At 42.3% G+C, this 22,513-nt stretch overlaps 1 protein-coding gene across 2 annotated transcripts; it reads right to left on the reverse strand.

The window, feature by feature from the left end:
• Positions 1-4,432: 4,432 nt before the first annotated feature.
• On the reverse strand, positions 4,433-7,507 carry LOC147888974 (protein MITOFERRINLIKE 1, chloroplastic-like). Of its 2 annotated transcripts, XR_015543069.1 has the most exons (4): positions 6,892-7,507; positions 6,100-6,465; positions 5,300-5,957; positions 4,433-5,192 (listed from the first exon to the last, which is right to left on the reverse strand). XR_015543069.1 is itself a non-coding variant. In XM_087393045.1 (3 exons), exons 1-3 carry the CDS (start codon positions 7,339-7,341, stop codon positions 5,493-5,495), a joined length of 1,281 nt encoding a protein of 426 aa, XP_087249171.1. In that variant the 5' UTR covers positions 7,342-7,507; the 3' UTR covers positions 4,433-5,492. The 2 variants fall into 2 exon arrangements, 1 of the variants encoding a protein (XP_087249171.1); XM_087393045.1 differs by having other exon boundaries at positions 4,433-5,957.
• Positions 7,508-22,513: the final 15,006 nt, after the last annotated feature.

Here is a 22,513-nt window from a genome sequence, read left to right on the forward strand (position 1 = left end):
ATATTCTTGGTATGCGCATCACGCGTGATCGGAGTAGGAAACTCCTTTGGCTTTCACAAAAAGAGTATGTTACAAAAGTATTACAGCGCTTCAATATGGAGGGGGGGAAGGCAGTGAGTACTCCATTGCCTCCATATGTGAAACTGAGTCATACAGATAGTCCCAAATCAGATGAGGAAAGGGCCATGATGGCCAAGGTTTCTTATGCATCAGCAGTTGGGAGTCTTATGTATGCTATGATAGCTACTAGACCAGACATTGCATTTGCAGTGGGAGTTGTTAGCCGGTATATGGCTAATCCAGGAAAGAGGCATTGGGAGGCAGTTAAGTGCATCATGAGGTACATGAAGGGTACCAAGGAGATGTGCATTTGCTTTGGTAAAGGAGGCATGCGTGTACTTGGGTACACAGATTCAGACTATGCAGGGCATGTGGATAGTAGGAGATCCACTTCTGGTTATGTGTTCACCTTTGCAGGTGGTGCAGTGTCGTGGATGTCTCGTGCACAGAAGTGCATTGCTTTGTCTACCACAGAGGCTGAGTATGTTGCAGCCACAGAGGGTTGCAAGGAGGCTATATGGCTTGATCGGCTAGTGGGAGATTTGGGGATTCATACAGGTGTACTGACATTGCATAGTGATTCCATGAGTGCTATTCAGCTAGCACGGAATCCGGTCTTTCATGCAAAGACCAAACACATTGAGGTCAGGTACCATTTCATCAGGGAGGTACTTGAGGACAAGCGCATAGAGCTTGTCAAGGTTCATACAGATGATAACCCTGCAGATATGCTGACGAAGAGTCTACCTAGTCAGCGGTTTGAGTATTGTCGTGTATTGATGGGCATTGGATAGTATGCTCACTGGTTGTTCTCCCTTAAAGGCACATTGTCCTTTAAGTGGGAGGTTGTGGGGTTAAAGGTCACTGTGCCTTAACCCCAGTTATGTACAATACTCAAACACATATATAAATGAATGAAAAAGAAGATTAGGGTGGTTCTGCACCCACCAAAACTTGTGTGGCTCTCTGTCTCTCTCTCTCCTTCTTCCGTTCTTGCTTCCGTTGAGAGCACTCTCAAAGGGATATCCAGGCAACTCTGTCGATTGGATAGATGAAGCCCACATGCAAGATCTTGATGATTTCTTCCTTGACCCTCTTAGCATAGTTGGGGATCATCTGGTAGCATTGCCCACGGTGGGCTTGGCGTCCTCTTTGAGGACAATCCGATGTTGGTAGACCTAGGGATCGATGCCTCACATGTCAATGTAGCTTTATAAAAATACATTGATGAAGAAATCGAGGAGGCTTTAGAGTTCTTTCCAAAAATTATTGGTAAGGCAGGAGCCAACCCAGACTATTTTGGGGTCGGAGTCCATGCTAAGGTTTAAGTCAGAGAGGTTGTCTTTCTGGATGTGCTTGGAATGTTAAAGCTTGCACTCAAAGGCCTTCTCTGCCATGATGAGTTCACTAAGACCGAGGCTTTCATCCATGTTGATGTCATAATGTGTGGTACTGCTGACATCATCTTCAATGTCATCAACCGGGAGCTCCCTCTCTTGGGGGAAATGGTACCGGTCCAATATGGATATCACATCCACCTTGAAAAGGCTGATGAGAGTGGGGTTGTTTTGAAGGTATTCCTCCTCTTCATTGTCATCCATGCCCTTGAGCAAATTCACAGATTCAGCCATTTGCAGCCAAAGGTGGGCATTAACTCTAGTCATTTGGCCTTAACTGACAACCTAACCTTTTTCTTGCCTTGCTGGATCGTAATCCTGTCATAATGCCAAGCTTGCTTGACATGCACTTGCCTAAGCTATGGTTGGCCTAGTAGCACAAGGCATGCACCATTGCTATCTTCCATCAACAACACAACAATGGCAATTATGAAGGTGAGGTCAGTGACTTGGATTGTGATCTTGCAGAGGAGACACATCAGTTGAACACACCATCCGTACCGTGAACGCTTTAAAGCTGGCTCCCAAATGGAGAATCCGAGCCTTCGACACAGAGAATCAAACATGATATTTACATTGGAACCACCGACGAGTAGCATGCTTGAAATAGCTTGGCCCTATAGTGTCACTGTGATTTCTACAATGTTCTCATCATACACTGGTCCCTCGAGGCCGTTTGGGTATACGGCGAGTTTGATAGCACGTGCATGTGGACTATCACCCGTTGGTCCTACATCACATATTATAGGACCTTCTAGTTGGAGGTGGTCTTCTTTGGGATTGGTACAATCAGCTCACTGGGAGCAAGGAGTGTATTGCAGAGCTGTTGGCAGAAGGTTGGCACAAGGTTAGCAATTTCTCGACTTTGTTCCTCCTACTTCGCATGCCCATACTTCAAAATGACGACAAAATACCCTGAGTTCTCTGGCCACAATGATCAAAATGCTAACGCCCCATATCATGTTGTTTGAAAGTGCATGGCATGTGAATATCCTATCATTTTTTGCAACATATCAAGCCAACCAAGATCACCATGTTCCTCCCAATACTTCTAGATAAAGCGTCAACTTAGGCAGCCTAGTATGGGTTGGGACACTTTATGACATTTGATGGCCTCTGGTATGCCTTCCTCAACTGTTACCACGATGAAAAGACTATGGTGCACATCCTCGACAAGCTTGGTCGGATCGACCAATGCGACAAAAACTCATGCAAATAAAAAATTCTAGCATTATTTTCATGATGGTTGTCATTGTAATCATCAAGCATCTACTGTTGACACTTTTAAAGGCATTTAGGGATATTATGGCTCAAGTTTCATTTAGGACTTGGTACTATTAGGTTCAATAAATCTAAAGCAACCATTCCAAAGGCATTTGAGAATTTTGGCACTATTCTCGAATGTATAACTCAAAACATCAAATTTTTAGTTATTCTAGATGTAAATCAATCATTGAAACCAACATCATGTCAACATCAAGAAACATTCTATAGAAGAAAATCTACAAAGCCCAAGGGAATCCATATGACGTTGCATGGTCACTATGATAGTGACTATGTCGATGACCATAATACAAGAAGATTATGAATAACTCCAATTCTTTTATATTGAAAGACGGACACTTTGATTTGAATGCCAAAGATTAAATAGTGAGACTCACTTGGCACTATAAAAGGGCCTCCCAAAAAGGTTAGCACTCAATAACCTCTTATAGCCTATTGATTTGTATACGGTGCATCAAAGGGGGAAAAAAGCTTCTATAGACAACTTGATGTTTGCTTGAAAAAGTGGTAGTAACTCATCCATACCTACACGGTAGATTAGTACTTAAGTTCACAACAAATAACAATCAATCATATGAACAATTGAGAAAAATCCCCCACACTAAAAAGCTAACCTACTAATCCAAAATATGTACCCACCATATAAAATTCATCGCCTGGGATGTTCCTACAAAAATGTTATGCCTACCATAAAATTGTTAACCCTAGGCCATGTCTGCAAACCCTAATCACTTATACTTTAGAAGGCAAGGAATAGTTAAAAGGAACCTTCCATAACTTCATATCCCCGTCAAATCTGTGTATATAGTCCTTACATTGTGACAAACTAATTCAAGCAAAAAGACGAAAAAATGACCAAAATAAAACTATGGCAGATTGGCAATGAGTAAATTACCGCAACAGCACAATGAATACACATGGAACAAGAAGGAAACTTCAACTGAAGTAAAAACTTAAGTGATCTTCTCTTAAACATCAGTCAATTTAACAAAAATGTTTTCTATTAGAACAAGACTTGTTCAACAGAACCATGTGGAAGCCATAAATGACTAATTGCAGAAGCAGGAATGCCTAAGAAGGTTCAATAATCAAAGGTGGAGATAGAAGGGGCAGCATGCAGCCAAAGCATGCCAAGAGAATGGAGACTCAATACGGTAAATACTTGTGACAAAAACATTTCTGGAAAGCATGCATCAATTGCCAATACAACATCTGTAGTACTGCATTTCTTCTGATGTAACAATGTTTGTAGAACACTTGGGATTTTTTGCACATTGGACGGGAAGCTGCAAGCAACTATGCAGCTCTCATATGGACCATGAATTATTTGTTGAGCAAAAGCAAAAGGTACTCGCAAAGGTGACAATTTGGGAAAAGTAGAAATAACAAGCATCCGAATGCGAAAGCATGATGAGGCAAGAGGCAAACCAAAACTCTCTCCTGAGTCCAAAGCTACTGCAGTGAATGGGAAGCATACACAGTTGCTTTCCGTTGATTGCACATCATGTGAGCCTGCTAAGAAAAAGTGACTTAAGGAAAGAAAATAGCTATACACAACCCTGTTAGGATAATGGTTGTAGGGAATGAATCCCAAAATGTCGTCACTATTTTCATTCAAACGCTATTGAGTATTTGCACAAGATGCTCAATATATTACATGATAATGATCTGGTATCTCAGCACATGTCAGCTTCTAGGGCATCACTCAGCCAATCTATATCCAAACCTAATTTGATTCAGAATTAGGGAAGGAGGTCACCATTTTCTTGTTATAAGGGAGGGGTACTTGTAAAAAGACAGCTATTTCCACTCGTGTTTATTTGGAAAGATAGGCACGCTCTAGGGAGGTTCATGGATCTTTCCACTTCCTCAAAAGGGGAAGTTGTCAATTTCCAGAGAAAGGATGTCAGTGGCAAGCTACCATAGCTTTTCAGTCGGACAGAAGCAGGTGACATGGTGGCCCCTCAGGTTGTTTTTCTATTAGGTGTAATGTACATCCCCTTCTTGGCTGGCAAGGTGCACTTAGCAATATCATCAATTTGTGGCCTATATCAGGGTAAACTTGGCCCTGAAGCTCCCATCGCACGGCTGACACTCAATACACATGAAGACAAACAAAACCCTGATCACTCTCTGAGCCCCACCAAACAAACCACTGCAATGTACCATAAAAGTCATCTTAAATTCATCCTATGCTGATATGACACCCTTCCATGTGAGAAATGTCTGGTTTGTAGTTAATGCCATCTGTAGTGCTACCTGTTGACGAATGATGTCACAAATGTAACGCTCAGCAAAATTGTAATGCTGCCTGTTGATGAATGATGTGAGCCATATATCCAATCAGAAGTACGCATTTGTGTACTTCTGCCAGTCCGGTACCATTTCAAAATTCAAAGCCCTGAACCCTTAAGTTATACACATACCTTAGCTCATTGCTGTTGCAGAGTACTGCAAGGTAGAAAGCCATGTCATCAGTTAACCAAACAAATAGATTATCTAAATTATCTTTACCTTTAGAGATGCACGTAAAACTCAAGGCTTGTCAAATTTCTTACTGTTTCCTCAGGGGATTGAAATTTAATTGTGTTCACACCACCAGTTTGGGAACGATCTGCTGTTTACAGACTTTGAAAAGGATATCAAGATGGAAGAATTTTGCTGAAAAACAAAGGATGGGACGATTTGTAATCCAATCCAATAATGATGTCGTTCTCCTTTGCAAGCTTGCCCATCTTACCCATCCACATTTTAGGTCCGTACAAGAGCTTCGGTAGCTGATGGATGTGAACTGAGTGCCTCCTTGTTTAGATTCTTTTTCTCAATGTGTTTCAGAAGGAAAAATGTCCGTGTTGTCTCAAAGACACAAAAGCCTAAAGCAGAGAAGCAGGCACTGTAGAAAATCCTTGGAAGAATTCCCTTCAGCAATGCTTTCACACCTTCTTCCTGGCAGATTTGTTGCAATGTAGAAGAGACCCCTGTGTATGTATAAGCAGCAATGGCTTGAGCTCGGGCAGCTGCTTCTGCCTTCGTACCAGTCATACCAGCAGACAAGGTAGCATGCCGAGCCTGAGTCATCAGGCGTGTTTTTGCCACATCCAATGGTGTTGTAATTGCTGCAGAAAGTGCCCCTGCCAGAGCTCCAGAAAGAACACTTTGCCAAGGAGCAAGGACAGACTCACCACTTTCCTTAAGCCAAGCTAGCTTAAGATACTCCTGAATAAAACCAAAGCAGAATTCTTTGGATCATATGCTGCCCACTGAGCATGTTCCACTGACTCATTCAAAGAACAATACGAGGATAGGATACATGGCATGAAAGAGCTCTCCTTTCATAAGAACAGCAGAAATGACTTACAAAAGTTGAAAAGCTGATCATGTTAGAAGGAAGATTCCTTAAAAGTGCTGCAGAATATCCCGCATATAAGCCAAAGATGCCTTCAGATTTGATGGTGTGCAAAAAGACATCTCTTGCAGATCCAGCAGCTCCTGCTTGCATTCTCTGTTTCACAACTTCTTTAGGTACCAAAATTGCAGAGGATGTAATATTGCCCAGTGCAGCAGCCAGAGGTGGCATTACTGTCTTTGGAAGTGTCACTACACTAGAAAAAACACATTTCGCAAGCTCGTACGTTCCAAAGTAAACAGCGGAGGATAGGACAGAGCCCACAAATGCAGCTTGTACTCCACTGTAGAAACCCCAAACGCCTTGACTGGCAAGCACCTAGCCTTCAAAAAAGTGCCTCGCCATCAATAACCAGAAATTTCAACTCACAATATGTGCACACAGCATGCAAGCATTACTTTCCCCGGAGACTTATGACATCCTAAGATACTGTGTGGTGAGCGTGCTTCAGGATGAGCATGTTGCCCGAAATGATGGGCTATTCTTGCTGAAAGGGGAAGAGAGGTGCGGGGATCTCTTGCACGTTGTCTATTCTCGTTTCTCTCCCCAAAACGACTTTCGGCAAAGCTAACTTTGCCGCTGCTTGATTTTAGGGGCTATTATAGTTACGCTGCGCGTGAACACGCTCTTAAAGGATGGAAACCCAATCCCTCACACGATCACAAAGTTGAGCAAAATAATTGCAGAAGAAACAGAAAGCCAAATTCGTTGAAGAAAAGAAAAGAAAACCCAGTACTTACGCACCTTGTAAACGACGTCGAAAGGACCAGAGTACAAATTAGCGGAGCCCCGAGTTTGCAACTTGGTTTTCACGGTGTCGATAGGGTGTAAGATGACGTTCGTGAAGCCTCCAGCTATTCCTCCAGCTAAAGCTCCGATGCCAACTCTGTTGATCAAAGGCACCTGATTCATCAAGTGTTCAGCTTGCGTGCTCTTTCTGTAAATCGCTTTATCCCCGTTGAGCACAAATTGTCTAGCCCACGAAGGTGATTTCATGGAAGACATGGAAGCGAAGGACCATGGATGCGCTTGTTGGGTAGAGCATTGCTGGGCATGCAAATCCAGAGGAGCCCAGATGATTCTGGCATTTCCAAAAACTGCAGGATCACTGCCAAAGACCGAAGGGTGAGCTAAAGCAGAGCTACAGGAATCCGAAAAATCACGGTCGGAGCTCTCGTTATTCGAACGATCCATTCTGAGAGCGATGCCCTTTCACACAGACTGCTCAACCCAATGGATATACTCGCATATGATGCGTGCCTTTTGGGGGGATTTACTTTGACGCCCCATCTCATCTGTCCAAAAAAATAGCTCACACTTTTTGACAAAATTCTCTCAGTTCCACGCTAGTTCAACACCATCACAGGCTCATCTTCGAGACCTACTGGAGTGTCAAGAACTACACAAGTGGTAGTGTCCCCATAGCAATGCCAAGACCACTAAGAGAATCTGAAGTTCAAGAAACCGATAGCATTGGAGAGACTCCAATCTATGACGGACCGGCAAAAACTCGAACAATAAACCTCGCCCTTGAAGGGGAGGAAGAAAATTTGGTTTTCATTGGGCAATAGCTTACATAGGAAGATGAAGCAGTACACACGATACCTATAAGGGAAGGTGCCCACCCTAAGGTATGTGGACCTTATCAAACAAATCTAAAATATGGCACCATGGTTTATGACGAACTGGAAAAACTCTTAGATGCCGAAATCATCCATGAGATTGAGCACACTGATTGGGTTTCACCCATCATCATCATGCCCAAACACAACCAGAAGCTAAGATTATGCGTTAAATTAAAGAATGTGAATGTCGCCACAATCATAAATCACTATCCCCCCCTACCCTTAACAGAAATAGTGTTGGAAAAGGTGGCAGGTTTTGAGATATATAGCTTCTCGGATGGCTTAGTGGCTATAACCAAGTGCTAATTGCTCCTGCAAACCAATCAAAAATAGCATTTGCTACAAAATGGGGTATATTTGCCTATAGAGTCATGCCATTCAGCCTTTGTAATGCCCCGACCACATTCCAACGAGTCATGTTCATAGCCTTCAAGTCCTTTCTAAATAAGTTTCTACAAGTGTTCTGGACGATTTGTGCATCCACTCAAACAACAAAGACCACTTCAAATGTCTTGAAGGAGTACTAATCAAATGCAAAGAGTATGGCATCTCCCTAAATCCAACAAAATGCCAGTTCATGGTCACCCACGGAGTTGTTTTGGGACAAATCGTTTCTCAACATGGGATTGCATCTAAGATGGACAAAATCAAAATCATCATGGAATTGCCTCCTCCTACAAATTCCAAAGGCGTACAGGTCTTTATGGGACATGCCGGCTATTATAGAAGATTTATCTTGTGGTGTGCCATGATAGCTAAACACTTTACAAATTATTAGTGGAATTCTTATGAACAGAAGATTGCGACCAAGCCTTTGAGCTTTTAAAGTGGTGCCTAATCACAGCACCCATCCTTATATCTCCCAATTGGGATATTGATTTTCATGTTCATACTGATGGATCCAAGTATGCCATTTGGAGTGTGCTTTGCCAACCTGGAGAACATAATAAAGACTACCCATTCTACTTTACCAGTCGACAACTTGTTGGGGAGTGGGAGAGAAGATGGACACCATGCCTCTTCTACACACACACACACAACCATATGACTACTAGTGGATGCACACATGCACCTAGCAAGCCCTTGATTACACATATCCCAACATACCCCCCCTCAAGGGTTTACCTCTTGCTATGTCAAGGATACATCTAGTCACATAGTTTCACAAACCATCTCATGGTGGTTTGTGAAACTATGTGGAATTCTTATGAATAGAAGATTGCGACCAAGCCTTTGAGCTTTTAAAGTGGCGCCTAATCACAGCACCCATCCTTATATCTCCCAATTGGGATATTGATTTTCATGTTCATACTGATGGATCCAAGTATGCCATTTGGAGTGTGCTTTGCCAACCTGGAGAACATAATAAAGACTACCCATTCTACTTTACTAGTCGACAACTTGTTGGGGAGTGGGAGAGAAGATGGACATCATGCCTCTTTTACACACACACACACAATTATATGACTACTAGTGGATGCACACATGCACCTAGCAAGCCCTTGATTACACATATCCCAACATACCCCCCCTCAAGGGTTTACCTCTTGCTATGTCAAGGATACATCTAGTCACATAGTTTCACAAACCATCTCATGGTGGTCAAGGATAAATCTATGGCTAGGATCTCATGCTAGCAAATGCGCCCAAGGGTCAAGGTTTACAAAAATGGGATAGACCCCTCCAAATGGTTATCTCCCTTGCGTGTACAAGGATTAATCTTAGGCCTTTGTATGGACCTAGTTTCTCATGTCTGCAAGAGGTACCATGGGGGCAAACACATATCACATGGCCTACATCATATCCGGAGGTGATTTACAAAACACACAACACATAACATTCTTTTTGGAGTACTACTCCAGGTAGAGAACCTCAAAATTGACCAAGTGATGATAAAAAGCTCAAAAGATAAAGTCTTTATCTTCTACCACAAAGTTTGTGACTTCATTTGTTGATGGAGTTCTATCTTCAACCATATTTGCCATGCTTTTCTTCTTCTTCTCATTGCAAAACTTCTATGAAAGATTATTCTTGCCACAATAAGTGCAAGGATTGATCTTGTAGCAATCTTTTTTAAGATGATTGATCTTTCCACAATGCTTGCATGCCTTGTACTTGCTCTTTAATATAAACTTCACTGCAAGTGCTTGTGTGTGCTCTTCACCCATTCTTGAAGTCTTCTTTCTCTCTTCCTCTTGTAGAGCACTGATGATGCCATCTAGTGTGGGTTGGGGAAGATTCTTCAAGGTAGTCACAACATAATCATAGTCTTGAGGCATACTCTTCAAGAGCACAACCATAGCATCATCTTCAGTAACTGGAGAGTTGATTGAGGCCAATTGTGTCATAAGACTCCTCAAAGTATTAACATGAGCTGTAACATTGTCTCCATCCATTTTAAGTTCAAAGAACTTAATTTTCAAATTCAACTTAGAAGTATGAGAGCTAGCACCAAATAACACATCTAACTTATGCCAAGCCTCAGAAGGGGATTCCAAATCAGAAATATGATGCACAAAATCATCTCCCAATCCTAAAGCAATGAGTGCATAAGCCTTCTCTAGCCTTTTAGCATCTGTAGGTGTAGTTGAAGAAGAGTCACTTGCCTTCCCTTTACCTTTGGTTGTGATGGATTCTCCTTCTTGAGATGATTGATTCCCTGACTTGACCAAGTCCCACAAATTATCTTTCATAAGCACAAATTTGATTTTCATTTGCCAAGTGTGAAAACCTTGGCCATTGAACTTATCTCTCTTAAAGGTGGCCATTGAGAGGGTCTTACCTTTATAATCAGGCAATGTCTACTCTCTTACAGATGGTCAATCTTTCTGAACAAAGAAGTCTCCCTCACCATACAAATGCAAGTTATTTGTATGTACTAAAAAAATCCCAAATTCTTAGCATAGAAATATCCAATAGGCTTTTCCCAAAGTCTCTTGGAAGGAGTTTTCTTTACCTTGATCTTTTTCCTTCTTGCTGACTTGGATTTCTTCACATAGTTCTCATTGGAAGAACCACAAGAGCTAGTCATGGTTACAACTCAAATGCTAATCAATAATCATAGTGCATGTGTATCATCTTCAAATCAAAGAAGATACTCACAATGGAGTAAAATACTATAAGAGAGTATTTGAACCAAAACTCCAACATTAACTGAGAATATGCTGTCAATGAATCATCTCTAAGCTTGCATCAAGCATTCAAAAACCGAAAATGCCCAAAATTGTAGAGTAAAAATAGAGTAATTTGGAGGGCTTGATTCAAGCTCTGTGAAGCATAACTAAAAGTGCTTTTTATGTGCAATTAACACTCTTATACCAGAGAATGTTCACCTAGGAGGACTGCCAAAAAAACGTGCAAAGTTGCTCATGAGAACGTCTTCTTCGACTGGTTTTTGTGTGTTTTCTCCTCGCTCCAGCAACTATTAGGCCTTAAACTTGGACATAAGATAGCTTATAGTGTTACCCATCCATGGCTCAGAAAAATTGACGAATGGTCATGGCTATGGGCAAAATTACGCAAAGGTCACTGAATAGAGAAAGTGTTGGCACAGGTGACAGAGGCAAAATGTCAGGAAACGTTTCGAGCCAGAGGTGTGCCTCAAGGGGAGGAAACTTTAGTTTAGAGGGCTCCAGAAATGGCACAGCATATGGAGAGAACAAAGCTAAGCAAAATCTGATGGAAAAGAGGGCAGAAATGAAGAAGAAGGTGGAGGGTGGAGAAGAAGATGATGAGGTGGCATATTGAATGGGTTAGGGGCTTAAGGAGGCTCTGATACCACATGTTGGGGAGTGGTAGAGAAGATGGATATCATGGAGAAGAGTGTGGGAATCAAATGGCAAAATGTTCCATTGAGTTGAGAGGAAGTCCTCTCTTTTATAGAATGGGAGAGAGGGTGGCCTAAATCAATGGCACCTCTCCTACATCAAAGGAGGTAACTCCGAAATCATATGAACTCCAAAATCATAGGTACCACCCCATATGGGGGGCCTTGCATTACATCATCACTTATGTCATGGCCTATGGCACTAAGTGTGCCTCTTCTACACACACACACACACGCACACACATACACAACCATACAACTGCTAGTGGATGAACACATGCACCTAGCAAGCCCTTAATCACACATATCCCAACACAACTCAATGATGTGGAGATCAACTATACCACTACAGAAAGAGAAGCCCTAGCAATGATGTATAGTGTTAAGAAATTTTGGCACTATCTATTAGCAAATGATTTTGTCTTCTACACCAACCATCAAGCATTGCTTTATCTTGTGAACCGTCTGTGTACAATAGGAAGAATAACCAAATGGCTCCTCTGCTTCAAGAATTCAACTTCAAAATAGTGGTCCTCAAAGGTACCTAACACTACATTGCCGATCACATATCTCGTGTCAAGTCTGGAGAAGAAGCCACTGGAGTAGAAGATGACTTGCCAGATGCCACACTATTTCATATAGATGTTGTTCCAGATTGGTGTGTAGATATCATTGGGTACTTAATGGCAGGAAGAACACCCCCTAAAATGAAAGCAGTGGATACCAGAAAACTAATTTAAAAAGCTGCATCCTATCAATTCATTACCGGACAACTGTACAAGATGGGCAAGGGCCAGGTTTTAAGAAGATGTGTAATACCTCATGAGATCATGCCAATCTTGAGTGAAGTCCATGAACGCATTGCAAGAGGACACTTCCAAGGGGAAGCCATAGCAAGAAAAGTCCTCCTCGTAGGCTATTGGTGGCCAACACTTTGGGCAGATGCCTATGAATATGTCAAAGGCTGTGATGTATGCCAACAAACTACTAAACCACAACACAAGGACTTCAATCCCCTAACAATAGTTGTTGCACAAAAACCATTTGAAAAATGGGGGATTGATTATGTAGGTCCCATCCATCCAGTAGCTAAGGGGACACATGCACACTACATCATTGTGGCCACCACTGATTACTTTACCAAATGGATGAAGCTAAAGTAGTTAGAAAGGAAGATGCTAGAAGCACATCAAGATTCTTATACGAGAATGTGATCACCCCCCATTGAGATTGTGTTGAATAGAGGCACACATTTTGTCAATGAGGTAATCCAAGAACTCTTGTCTGGCTTTATGGTAATCCCTAGAAAAGCACACCCTATTATTTCCAAGGGAATGGACAGGCCAAATCTACCAATAAAATATTATGCATTATCCTCACTAAGGTAGTAGAACCACAACGTTCTGATTGGGCAAAGAAACTAAATGCAGCCTTATGGGCATACCGAACCACACTTAAGGTCAATATAGGGAATACACCTTTTCAATTGGTGTATGGCCTTGAAGCTATGGTCCCAGTAGAATTTGTAATATCAAGCCTATGCATAGCAATACAGGAACGCATGGGAGATCATGCATCCCTGAAAGAAAGACTCTATCAATTGGAGAAGCATACAGAGACCAGATTAGTTGCCTACCATGTCAGGACAATAGAAAAATGCAGAAGAAAGGCATGGTTTGATAGAAATCTTAAAGCCAAGAACATCAAGGAAGGTGACATGGTCTTGTTATATAATGCCAAAGTACACAAGGAAAAACTCAAGTATCTAGGTCGAGGACCCTATCGAGTAAGAAAAATGAATCCCATCCAACTGTGCTGCTAGAAACATTGGGTGGAGTCCAATTCAACACAACCATAAATGGGAGCTGACTGAAGTGCTACTACTTCAACACGCAAGCCATCCTCGACAAAAATGAAGATTTGGGAAACCTAAGCCCTCCTTAGTTAGTATTAGATTGTATCACGAGCACTCACTTGCATATGTACGTCTTTGCACATATAGGTAGTGTCATCTGATTTCAACCTAGGGATCAGAAGTGATGCATGAGTCCTAGCTGCCTTATGAAATCTAAGGAACAACAGAAAAAGCATATAGATAGTCCCTACCTAGTTACTAGGTCACGTGCACTCACACGCTTTCACTTAGAGACATAGTCGATTGCATGAATAATTGTGCCACACACTTTCATTCTACACTCTCAAAGCATGTGTAAAAATAAAAACTCTCATAATACACACACAAATGTCATACCTACATGCCAACTAATCTAATGATCAATGGTACACCATATGAACATGGATGTAGGTTCAAAAATAATGCCGTCAAATCTAAAGAGGGTACAAAGAAAGAGTGCCATGAGACCCCCTCTAGAGTTCGCAGCCATCTACCTCCTCTTAACCATGGCGACCATAGGAATTTGTGGTTCAAAGAGATAGCTCTGAGGAGGACTCTATGCATGACATGGAAACACAAGAAGAACAAATGCCACCCCAGTCACCACTGGCCTACACAACCATTGATGGGGGAACTTGTGTGGCCACCTACATCAAATTATGCTCTTTCCAATGCAACAACATCTTTCTTAGAGCAAAGGGGTCTAGGCAGTTTGTATGAGAGCCTAAAATCCTTGGAGGACAGTCCTATAATGACCATGTACATCAGGGACTTTCTCCATTCTTACCACTCTAGCGATGCACAGGTTGGTAAGTACGATACCATCACTGTACATCAGAGCCCACTCAACATTATCCTCGATAGTATAGTAATTGAAAGGGCCTTCTCACTCCCAACACAAGGTGCAAAATGCCCTACAAGGCTTGTCGATGCTAAATTTCTCAAAATACAGCCTCTCCTTGCCAAGGGCACAAAGTTCCATAGGAACGGGATATTACTTCGCACCATCATTAACCCTCGCCTCCATGAAGTAGCACATTTCCTATCCACAATCTTGGGGGTTAAGTGTGGCAAGAATTGACCCCTTCCACTCTACAAATTTGTGAAGCTAAAGCAAGACTGGGGATCCAGCACTTAGTGTTCTTCTTCACAAAAAAACTCAATGGTTCATCAGGCCAAAAATGTAAAATTTCACACTTATTGGCTGTAATCATCAATAAAGAGCTATAGGAATGAGAAATGACTCTGCCCTAGTCACCAAAACCTATTCAGGAGTTAGACATTCCCTTCTCACCAGCATGGGAGCCATCACCAACTTCTCCTACTATCACATTGGCAAATGTGGATACCTCTGAAGAAATGCCTATTCTAGACGTCATTGTGGAATTGCCCCACGAGATGCTATAGCTTGGCACACAATTGCAACCAATATATCTCCAACATAGCAGTAGCCAAAGCCTGAGGCTACATTGGCACCAGCACTTCCCATAAATGCCATGCCAGTCCATGAGCCACAAGGGGAGCTAGTGCCAGATCAATAATATGACTACTGTACTCAAGTGACTGACTTACCATTGGAACAACCCCCAACAAGTACTATAGGTTTGTAAGGTCTAAGGAGTTAATTCTTAGTGTTCCTCACAAATCAACCATGTGCTTAATACAATCATTAGGATGGCTACATGGGCATAAATTGTATCAGCAATATCGCCATTCCTTATGACCATTTATCATCATTCTTCATCGTCAACCTAGCCAAATGCTTCAAATGTCAGAACTATTCACTAGCTTGGCCAAGGAGGAACATGCATGAGAATTGGAAAGACAGACTGTAGTAGTAATCGAAGACCGATTCCATGGAATCACCATAGAGGTTAGGGCATTTCAGGTGCAAATAGATGAGAAAGAGGTTGAAGAAGTGCGCATGAACCAAGCTCTCCAAGCTCAAGAGAAGGCAGTGAGGGATGTGACCTCCAACCTCCACCAAAGCCAAATACAGCTGACAGTAGTAGTGCAAGCTACGGCAATCCTATAGACCTCCACACATGCTCAGCAGACGGAGAAATTGGCACAAGCTCGACTCACTCTTATCCGCAAAGAAGAAGAGCTTCAGGATTGCCAAGAAAAACTTATGCAACAGTCTTTGGCAATACACACATTCAGCATTGAAGAGCTTACAAGGGAATGTCGAATCTTAAAGGAGCAACTTGCTACTGCTAAAGAGGCTAGCACTTCTCAAGCACAAGTCTTGGACCAATGGTCCACCATTGAAGTCATTCCTCAACAAGTGTAGGTCACCTTGAAAATGAAAAAGATTAAGGAGGCATATCCATCCATCTACCATAAATATAAAGAAAAAAGGAATGAGATGCAATCCCAAAAGATAGTCATTTCCAAGCTTGAACTCCAATTGCTAGTGCGACTCAGATTTTACTCTCGTCTATGGAGATTCCATTCTTGGACATAATGTGTCCAAGAATGACTTTGTGCTTAACTCAAAATTGGTGTTTCAAAGGGTACAGGCAACATGTCTCCAGGACTTTCTGTAGGCCCTCTAGATGTTCCTTCCAACTGGATTTCACACAAGTCATCCAAGAAGACTTCAACAGAGTCTCTAAGATATTCTCTAAATGCTGTGTCATCAATAGCCGCCGATGCTAAAATGTGGCTTGTGCATTGGCTAGTCCAAAGAGCATCACCTGTGAAGCATAAATACCCCATTCAATTGCAAACGTCATCTTGTACTAGTATTAAGGGTCTATCAGCACCACCTGATTATAGCCTGAGAAACCATCAAGGAAGTTGTATGCTTCCTTTCCACCTACTCATTTTGATACATGTTTCGTGAATGGTAGGGGATAGGGGTCCTTGTGTCTGACTACGTTGATCTTTTTAAAATCCATGCATACTTTGATTTTACCATTCTTCTTTTAAGCAACTATGATGGGGGACACCCAATTTGTGTGCTCAATTTGGTATATGAATCCAACATCCTCAAGCTTGTCTAGCTTGTCTCTAACTAATTTGGCATACTTTGGATTCATGTCGTAGGATTTTTGGCATACTAGCTGGGCATTTTCTTCCAAGGGAATCATATGAATGACAATTTTTGGTGGGACTCCTTTGATAATGGTATGTTTCCAGGCAAATACGTCTTTGAACTCAATGAGGAGATCTACCAAATCTTGCTCATCCTCAGGTAAGAGGTTATTGTCTATGAAAACAAGCTAACGGTCTTCACCCTCTACCGCTAGCTTGACTTCTTTTACTTGAGCTGGGCCATTGAAGCCCTCGCCCATTCATAGGAGATCTTATGGTTTTCGATTGTGTATGCCTTGAAGTGGGGAGGCACTTTGTGTATGTCTTCTTGTTCTTCCTCCTCAGGTCGAGCTTCCTTGGGTTTTTCTCTAACTACTATCCTTTCTTTATTGAGTGCCTCCTTGGCTAATATCTTCTAAGAGAATTTAGACTTCTTGCTTGTTCCAAGAGGTCTAGGTGTTTGGGATCATTGACATCCTTCAAAGCTTGTGGGCAGCTAGGGCTCAGTGATGGTGGGGTCTTCTAGAATAGCTTTGATGTAGCCTATTGGAATTGTCATGCTACTAAGTCGAGTACCCTAATTAGGAGAGAAATCCTATGGAGCGATCTCAACACCTATGTGCTCTAACCAATCAAAGTCGATCTCAACAAGGAAGACTCCTAGCTCATTGCATACCACTGAGATCATGTTTACTTGTATGACTGGTCTATGGCCAGTCTTCTTATGGAGTTTTGGATAGGGAGGTCGATCACTACTAGTGTGCACATCCATTATTTTGTGTCTTCAGGCGCAGGGGATGGAATATACCATGGGTCACCTACCTTTCTATCTCCACCATCAACCAAGGCCAGCCATTTCTGATATACCTGGAACATATCACTCTTCCGAGCTATAGCATAAGCCCACACTTTCCTAGTTGCATCACCAATGAATGTCACATAGTATTCAGCCCCGCCTAATGACCGTGTAGGCATGGGACCACATACGTCTGAATGCACTAAATCAAGCTTTTCAAACTCTTTCTTTCCCCTTCTTTTACGGGCTGATTTAGTCTGCTTCCCATAGAGACAGTGCTCACAAAATTCAAAATCAGAGAAACTCAAATGCAGTACATAACCCAAATGGCATAAGAGTTTCATTCCATTTTGGCTCATGTGCCCCAACCTGCAATGCCACAAAGAAGTGCTTGGCTGCTCGGTTATTGCAACAACATGATCAAATACCCTTGATACATGTAAGAGATACAAAGTCCCACACTTGGCACCCCTGGCCAAAAGCATAGAGCCCTTCTAAATTTTCCAACTCTGAAAGCCAAAAGTGGTGTGAAAACCAGCATCATCTAGCTGACCCACTGAAATAAGGCTCTTGGTCAACTTAGGCACATGTCTCACATGTTTCAAAATAAATGCAGACCCATTTGCAAAAGAAAACTTTATGTCACCTACTCCCACTATGTCACATGCATAGTCATTTCCAAGATGCACACAACCTGTCTTTCCACTGTCATAAGTGGAGAACCATTCCCTATGGGGAGTAACATGGAATGAAGCACCAGAATCCAAAATCCAATCCTGGGAATATGCATCATCTGAAGTCGTAAGCAACTCTACAGATAAACTAGACATGAAGAGAACGTCATTGTCACTATCATGTGTGACTGCATTGATCTCCTCGATCTTCACTTTTCCTTTGTCCTCCCTTGGACTCTCTTCCTTTTGATTTGCACCCCAATTAGCATTCTTTTTCTTATCCTTTTGCTCTCTTTTCAGCTTGTAGCAATCCTTTTTCATATGGCCCTTCTTGCCACAGTGGTAACACTCAATGTTCCATGCCCTAGATTTGCTATGAGACTTCCCTCTTTCTTGGGACATCCCCCTGAACTGTGATTTGCCCCTTTGCACATTTAAGGCTGCATCCTGCTTGTTGCCGTCCATAGACTTCCGTCTAATCTCCTCGGCCAACAAGCTACCCACAACATCATCAAATTTTAGTACTCCACCAGGTGCAGAGTTACTGACAACTGTATGGAAGGTATCCCATGAGGATGGCAATGAACATAAGAGAAATATTGCCTTAGTCTCCGCATCAAAATTCATCTTCTGAGCCTGAAGCTGGCTGAAAATAATATTGAATTCATTCAAGTGAGAAGCAATGGAGACCCCTTCCTTCATTTGCAACTCAAACAACCTCTTCATGAGGTAAACTTTATTAGAGGCAGTTTCCTTTTCATAAGTGGCACACAGTTTCTTCCACAAATTTTCCATAGTCTGCTCATTTACTACTGTGAAATAAACTGACTTTGCAAGATGAAGTCTAATAGTAGATTTTGCTAATGCATCCAACTCATTCCAATCATCCTCAGACATATTTGCAGGCTTAGCTTCAATCCATGCCAAGGGTTTAATCTACTTCTTTTGAATAAGCACATCCCTTATTTGTTCTTTCCACAAAGAAAAGTTTGTCCCATCAAACTTTTTAATGCTAAAAAACTCCTTTTCAGACATGGAAGAGGATGTCATGATGCAAATGAATCAAAAATCCCAAATGCTAGTGCCTACAAGAGAGAATCACACCAAATACCAAGTGCACCCAAATGTGTATGTCACAATAGAGTGAAATATCACCAAAACTCATGTCTCAAAGCATCTGACTCATGTGCATATACTATGCATCCATATGAGCAAATCTGGCCCAAAAGAAAATGCCAACTGCAATGGCAATCCAAAATGCCAATAAGTGCCAAGTGACTCAAGTATAAACACCGTCCACTGGCATATGCATTAATAATATCTCATCCAAGAGAGCATAGCACTATCAGTGCATCACCTGCAATATGTCAAAGCTGTCCCTCAGCATAAAATAGCATCCATGTGCAAAGCGTCCATAAAAATAGCATCCCACAAGGCAATTTGGGCCTATCAGCGCATCCAATAAGGACTGCAATGCATCCAAATGGCTATAAATCATCCATTGCAACCCAATGCACACCACGAATGAGCGCACACTGCTCAAACTGCCACTAGAGTGATCTGCATAAGGTATGCTCAAGAAATCATAGCCCCACAGTAATGACCGCTACTGAAAATAGAACTTGAGATGCCTCAAAACATGGGAGTCATTGCATAATCGGACTTAGCAAGAAAATCTGCAAATATCTCTCTTCTATTGGAACTCCAAAATCCCAACCGATGAGTGAGAAATGGGAGTCAACACTTATCCACTGCCATGTGGCATAAATCTAAGGTTTCAAAACCTTAGAATGAAAAATACATAACAGAGAGATGAAATCGAATACACAGAGATCTATAACTCTGAAAATCCTCCACCGAATCATGTAAGAACTAACAGGTAGGGGTTTTTGGGCGTCCGGAACGCAATGGGACAGACGGTTTTAGAAATCGTGGTCTCATTCACTGGGTCCAACACACGGACTGAAAAACGTTTTTAGAAACAAAGCTGTTTGTAAACTCCACCAAAGTGCAAATGATGAGCAACATAGAAGTTTTAGGACCTCTTGAGTCCACCGGAACTGACAGATCTGCAAATGGTTGCTCCAAACTTGAGTTCCAACACTCAGATAGAAAAACGCAGAATCTGACACAGTGAGTCAGAAATCCAATGAAATGATCCCAGATTTAAGAATAAAGGTGTTTCCAAGCTCCTAAAGTGAAGTGGACACCAAAAGCAAGCAATAGTTGCCTCTACAAGTCAATACGGAGTCTCTGTCATCGAACGGAACAGGGAAAAGCTCGAAAAACGACTTTTTCTTTAAAAACACTTAAAAAACCACTTCGCAAAACCAAAGTGACTTTTCCAAAGGTTCCTCCAAGGTCTCTACACACTCAGATGCAAGTAAAGTCACCCATAAAGCTTCCCATAGAGCTTCTCCTTCCTCCCACAGAGCTGCTGAGTTTCAAGCATTCACGCACGCTCAGCTAGATCACCTGGGCTCTGATACCAGTTGAGAGTGCTCTCAACAGAAGCAAGAATGGAAGAGGGAGAGAGAGAAACAGAGAGCCACACAAGTTTTGGTGGGTGCAGAACCCTAATCGTCTTTTTCATTCATTTATATATGTGTTTGAGTATTGTACATAACCAGGGTAAAGGCACAGTGACCTTTAACCCCCACAACTTGTATAAGAGGTCATTGTAGAAAGAGTAGTCTTTACACTTTTGTGTAAAAAGTCCTTAGAAGGGAGAAATGCTTACAAAGAGAGAGAAAGTACTTACACTTTTGCATAAGGATGGAAAGTTGAAACTCTAGAAAATGTATAAATATCTCTCAATGCAAAGAATCTCCCACTCTTTGGGGTTCAGAATTCATTTCACTTTGGTGAGCATGTGCTTGTTCTCCTTGGGTCCATGCTCCCTCAATGTGATAGCATGCTCTAACCTTATAGTCTACCATCCTCCTCCACCTCCTCCATCCTCTCCTCCTCCTCCTCCATTTTCCTCCTTTTTCCTCCTTCCTCCCCCTCTCATCCCCTCCTCCTCCCTTCTCCTCCCATCCTCTCGCCTTTCTTCTCCTCCCTCCTCCTCCTCCTCCATCCTCCGCCCTCCTCCCCCTCTCCTCCTCCTCCTCCTCATCCTCCTCCTCCTCCCTCTTTCTCTCTCTTGTTCGCCCCTCCTCAACCCTAAACCCCATGAATGCATGAAGGAGACTAACTCTCCACTCCTCAACCCTATGACTCTTTCCAAAATCCTATAACCCTAGCTAGTTTTCTAGACCCTAGGACCCTAGTTAACAACCCTATCCTCCTTCTAAACCCACAAACCCTTTCTAAACCCTTGAACTCCCATGGAGGTGACAACCTCCTCTGATCTTTGTGATCAACACTTCCTTTGAACCTAAGTGCACACTAGAACTTCTTTCCATGCTTTAGCCTGCACCTCTCATCAGAATATGACTCGAGGACCTAAGCTACATTTGTGAATAGCTATGCTACAACAAGCAATGACACGACTGTAGGTGACCAACACTCTCAGACCTTGGAAATGAGAGGAAAAGTGACAACATTTTTGCACCACTACTAGGGAGGATAGCGTTTAAAGCAAAAGCAGATCATGTGTTTACTTGCATGAGGAAGAACGTCCTTCACAAACATGTGCTTAGTGAATCATGTGTTTACTTGCATGAGGAAGACATCTCCCAAGACAAGGGAGCAAAAATGCTTCACATTTTTACTAAAAGATGAGATTTTTATTTGAATGAATGGTGGCTTGCATAAGCACATTAATTAAGTAAAATTAACACCTAAACTCTCCACATTCTATAAAAGGAACACCCCTTCCCCTAGTTCCTTCCCATGTCACTTTGCAAGCCTACCTATGTCCATCACCACCACTTTTCTACCATTCTTCCCATATTCAGTCCATTCTCTCCACCATCTCCACCACCATTTTTTCCATCACATCCCCCCTCTCGACCACCACTATTTGTGTCCATCTCCTCTACCACCCCTTTTTCTGTCTACAATCCACCTCCACTTTTTGTTTGCTTTAAGGTATACTTTCTCCGCCTTTCTTTTAATTTCTATCGCTTTGCCCCTTTTTCCATCATCCCCTTCCTCGTCCCTTTTCCCACCATCATTCCACGACCCATTCCATCTCCATATCCTCCACCCCTCCTACCATTCTCTCTCCACCCCCTCTCTATCCACCTCCTATTCCCCTTCTCCATCTTTCTCCAACTCAATCCCCCCTCCACTCTCTCTTCACTAGCTCCACCTTCTCTCCACACCTCATTCTCAATGGGGGCAGGTTCCCCTTTTTATAATGTTTTCTACCAATGGTCATCCACAATGTGTGATGAAGCCAGGTGGGAAACTGAGAGATGTTTGGATAGACATCTTGGATAGACGTCTGACCCTACACCTGACCCTACACCAAGAGGGACCAAGGTATCCAACTACCCTTTATCATTGGGTGATAAAGATCATTAAAGATTAGTTAGGGGCAGCACCAATTGGAAGTCTTGCATC

The sequence above is a fragment of the Dipteris shenzhenensis genome, chromosome 21, assembly GCF_047967505.1.
Source record: "Dipteris shenzhenensis isolate YYH24624 ecotype China chromosome 21, Dip_SZ_1.0, whole genome shotgun sequence".
Lineage (NCBI taxonomy): Eukaryota > Viridiplantae > Streptophyta > Polypodiopsida > Gleicheniales > Dipteridaceae > Dipteris > Dipteris shenzhenensis.

What these genes read in the sequence shown, in the direction of transcription:
- LOC147888974 (XM_087393045.1), bottom strand. Translation starts at nt 7,341, where the DNA reads ATGGATCGTTCGAATAACGAGAGCTCCGACCGTGATTTTTCGGATTCC. An exon ending in CTTTCGACGTCGTTTACAAG is followed by an intron (nt 6,466 to 6,891) that starts GTGCGTAAGTAC and finishes TTTGAAGGCTAG; the next exon opens with GTGCTTGCCAGTCAAGGCGT. An exon ending in TGATCAGCTTTTCAACTTTT is followed by an intron (nt 5,958 to 6,099) that starts GTAAGTCATTTC and finishes GGTTTTATTCAG; the next exon opens with GAGTATCTTAAGCTAGCTTG.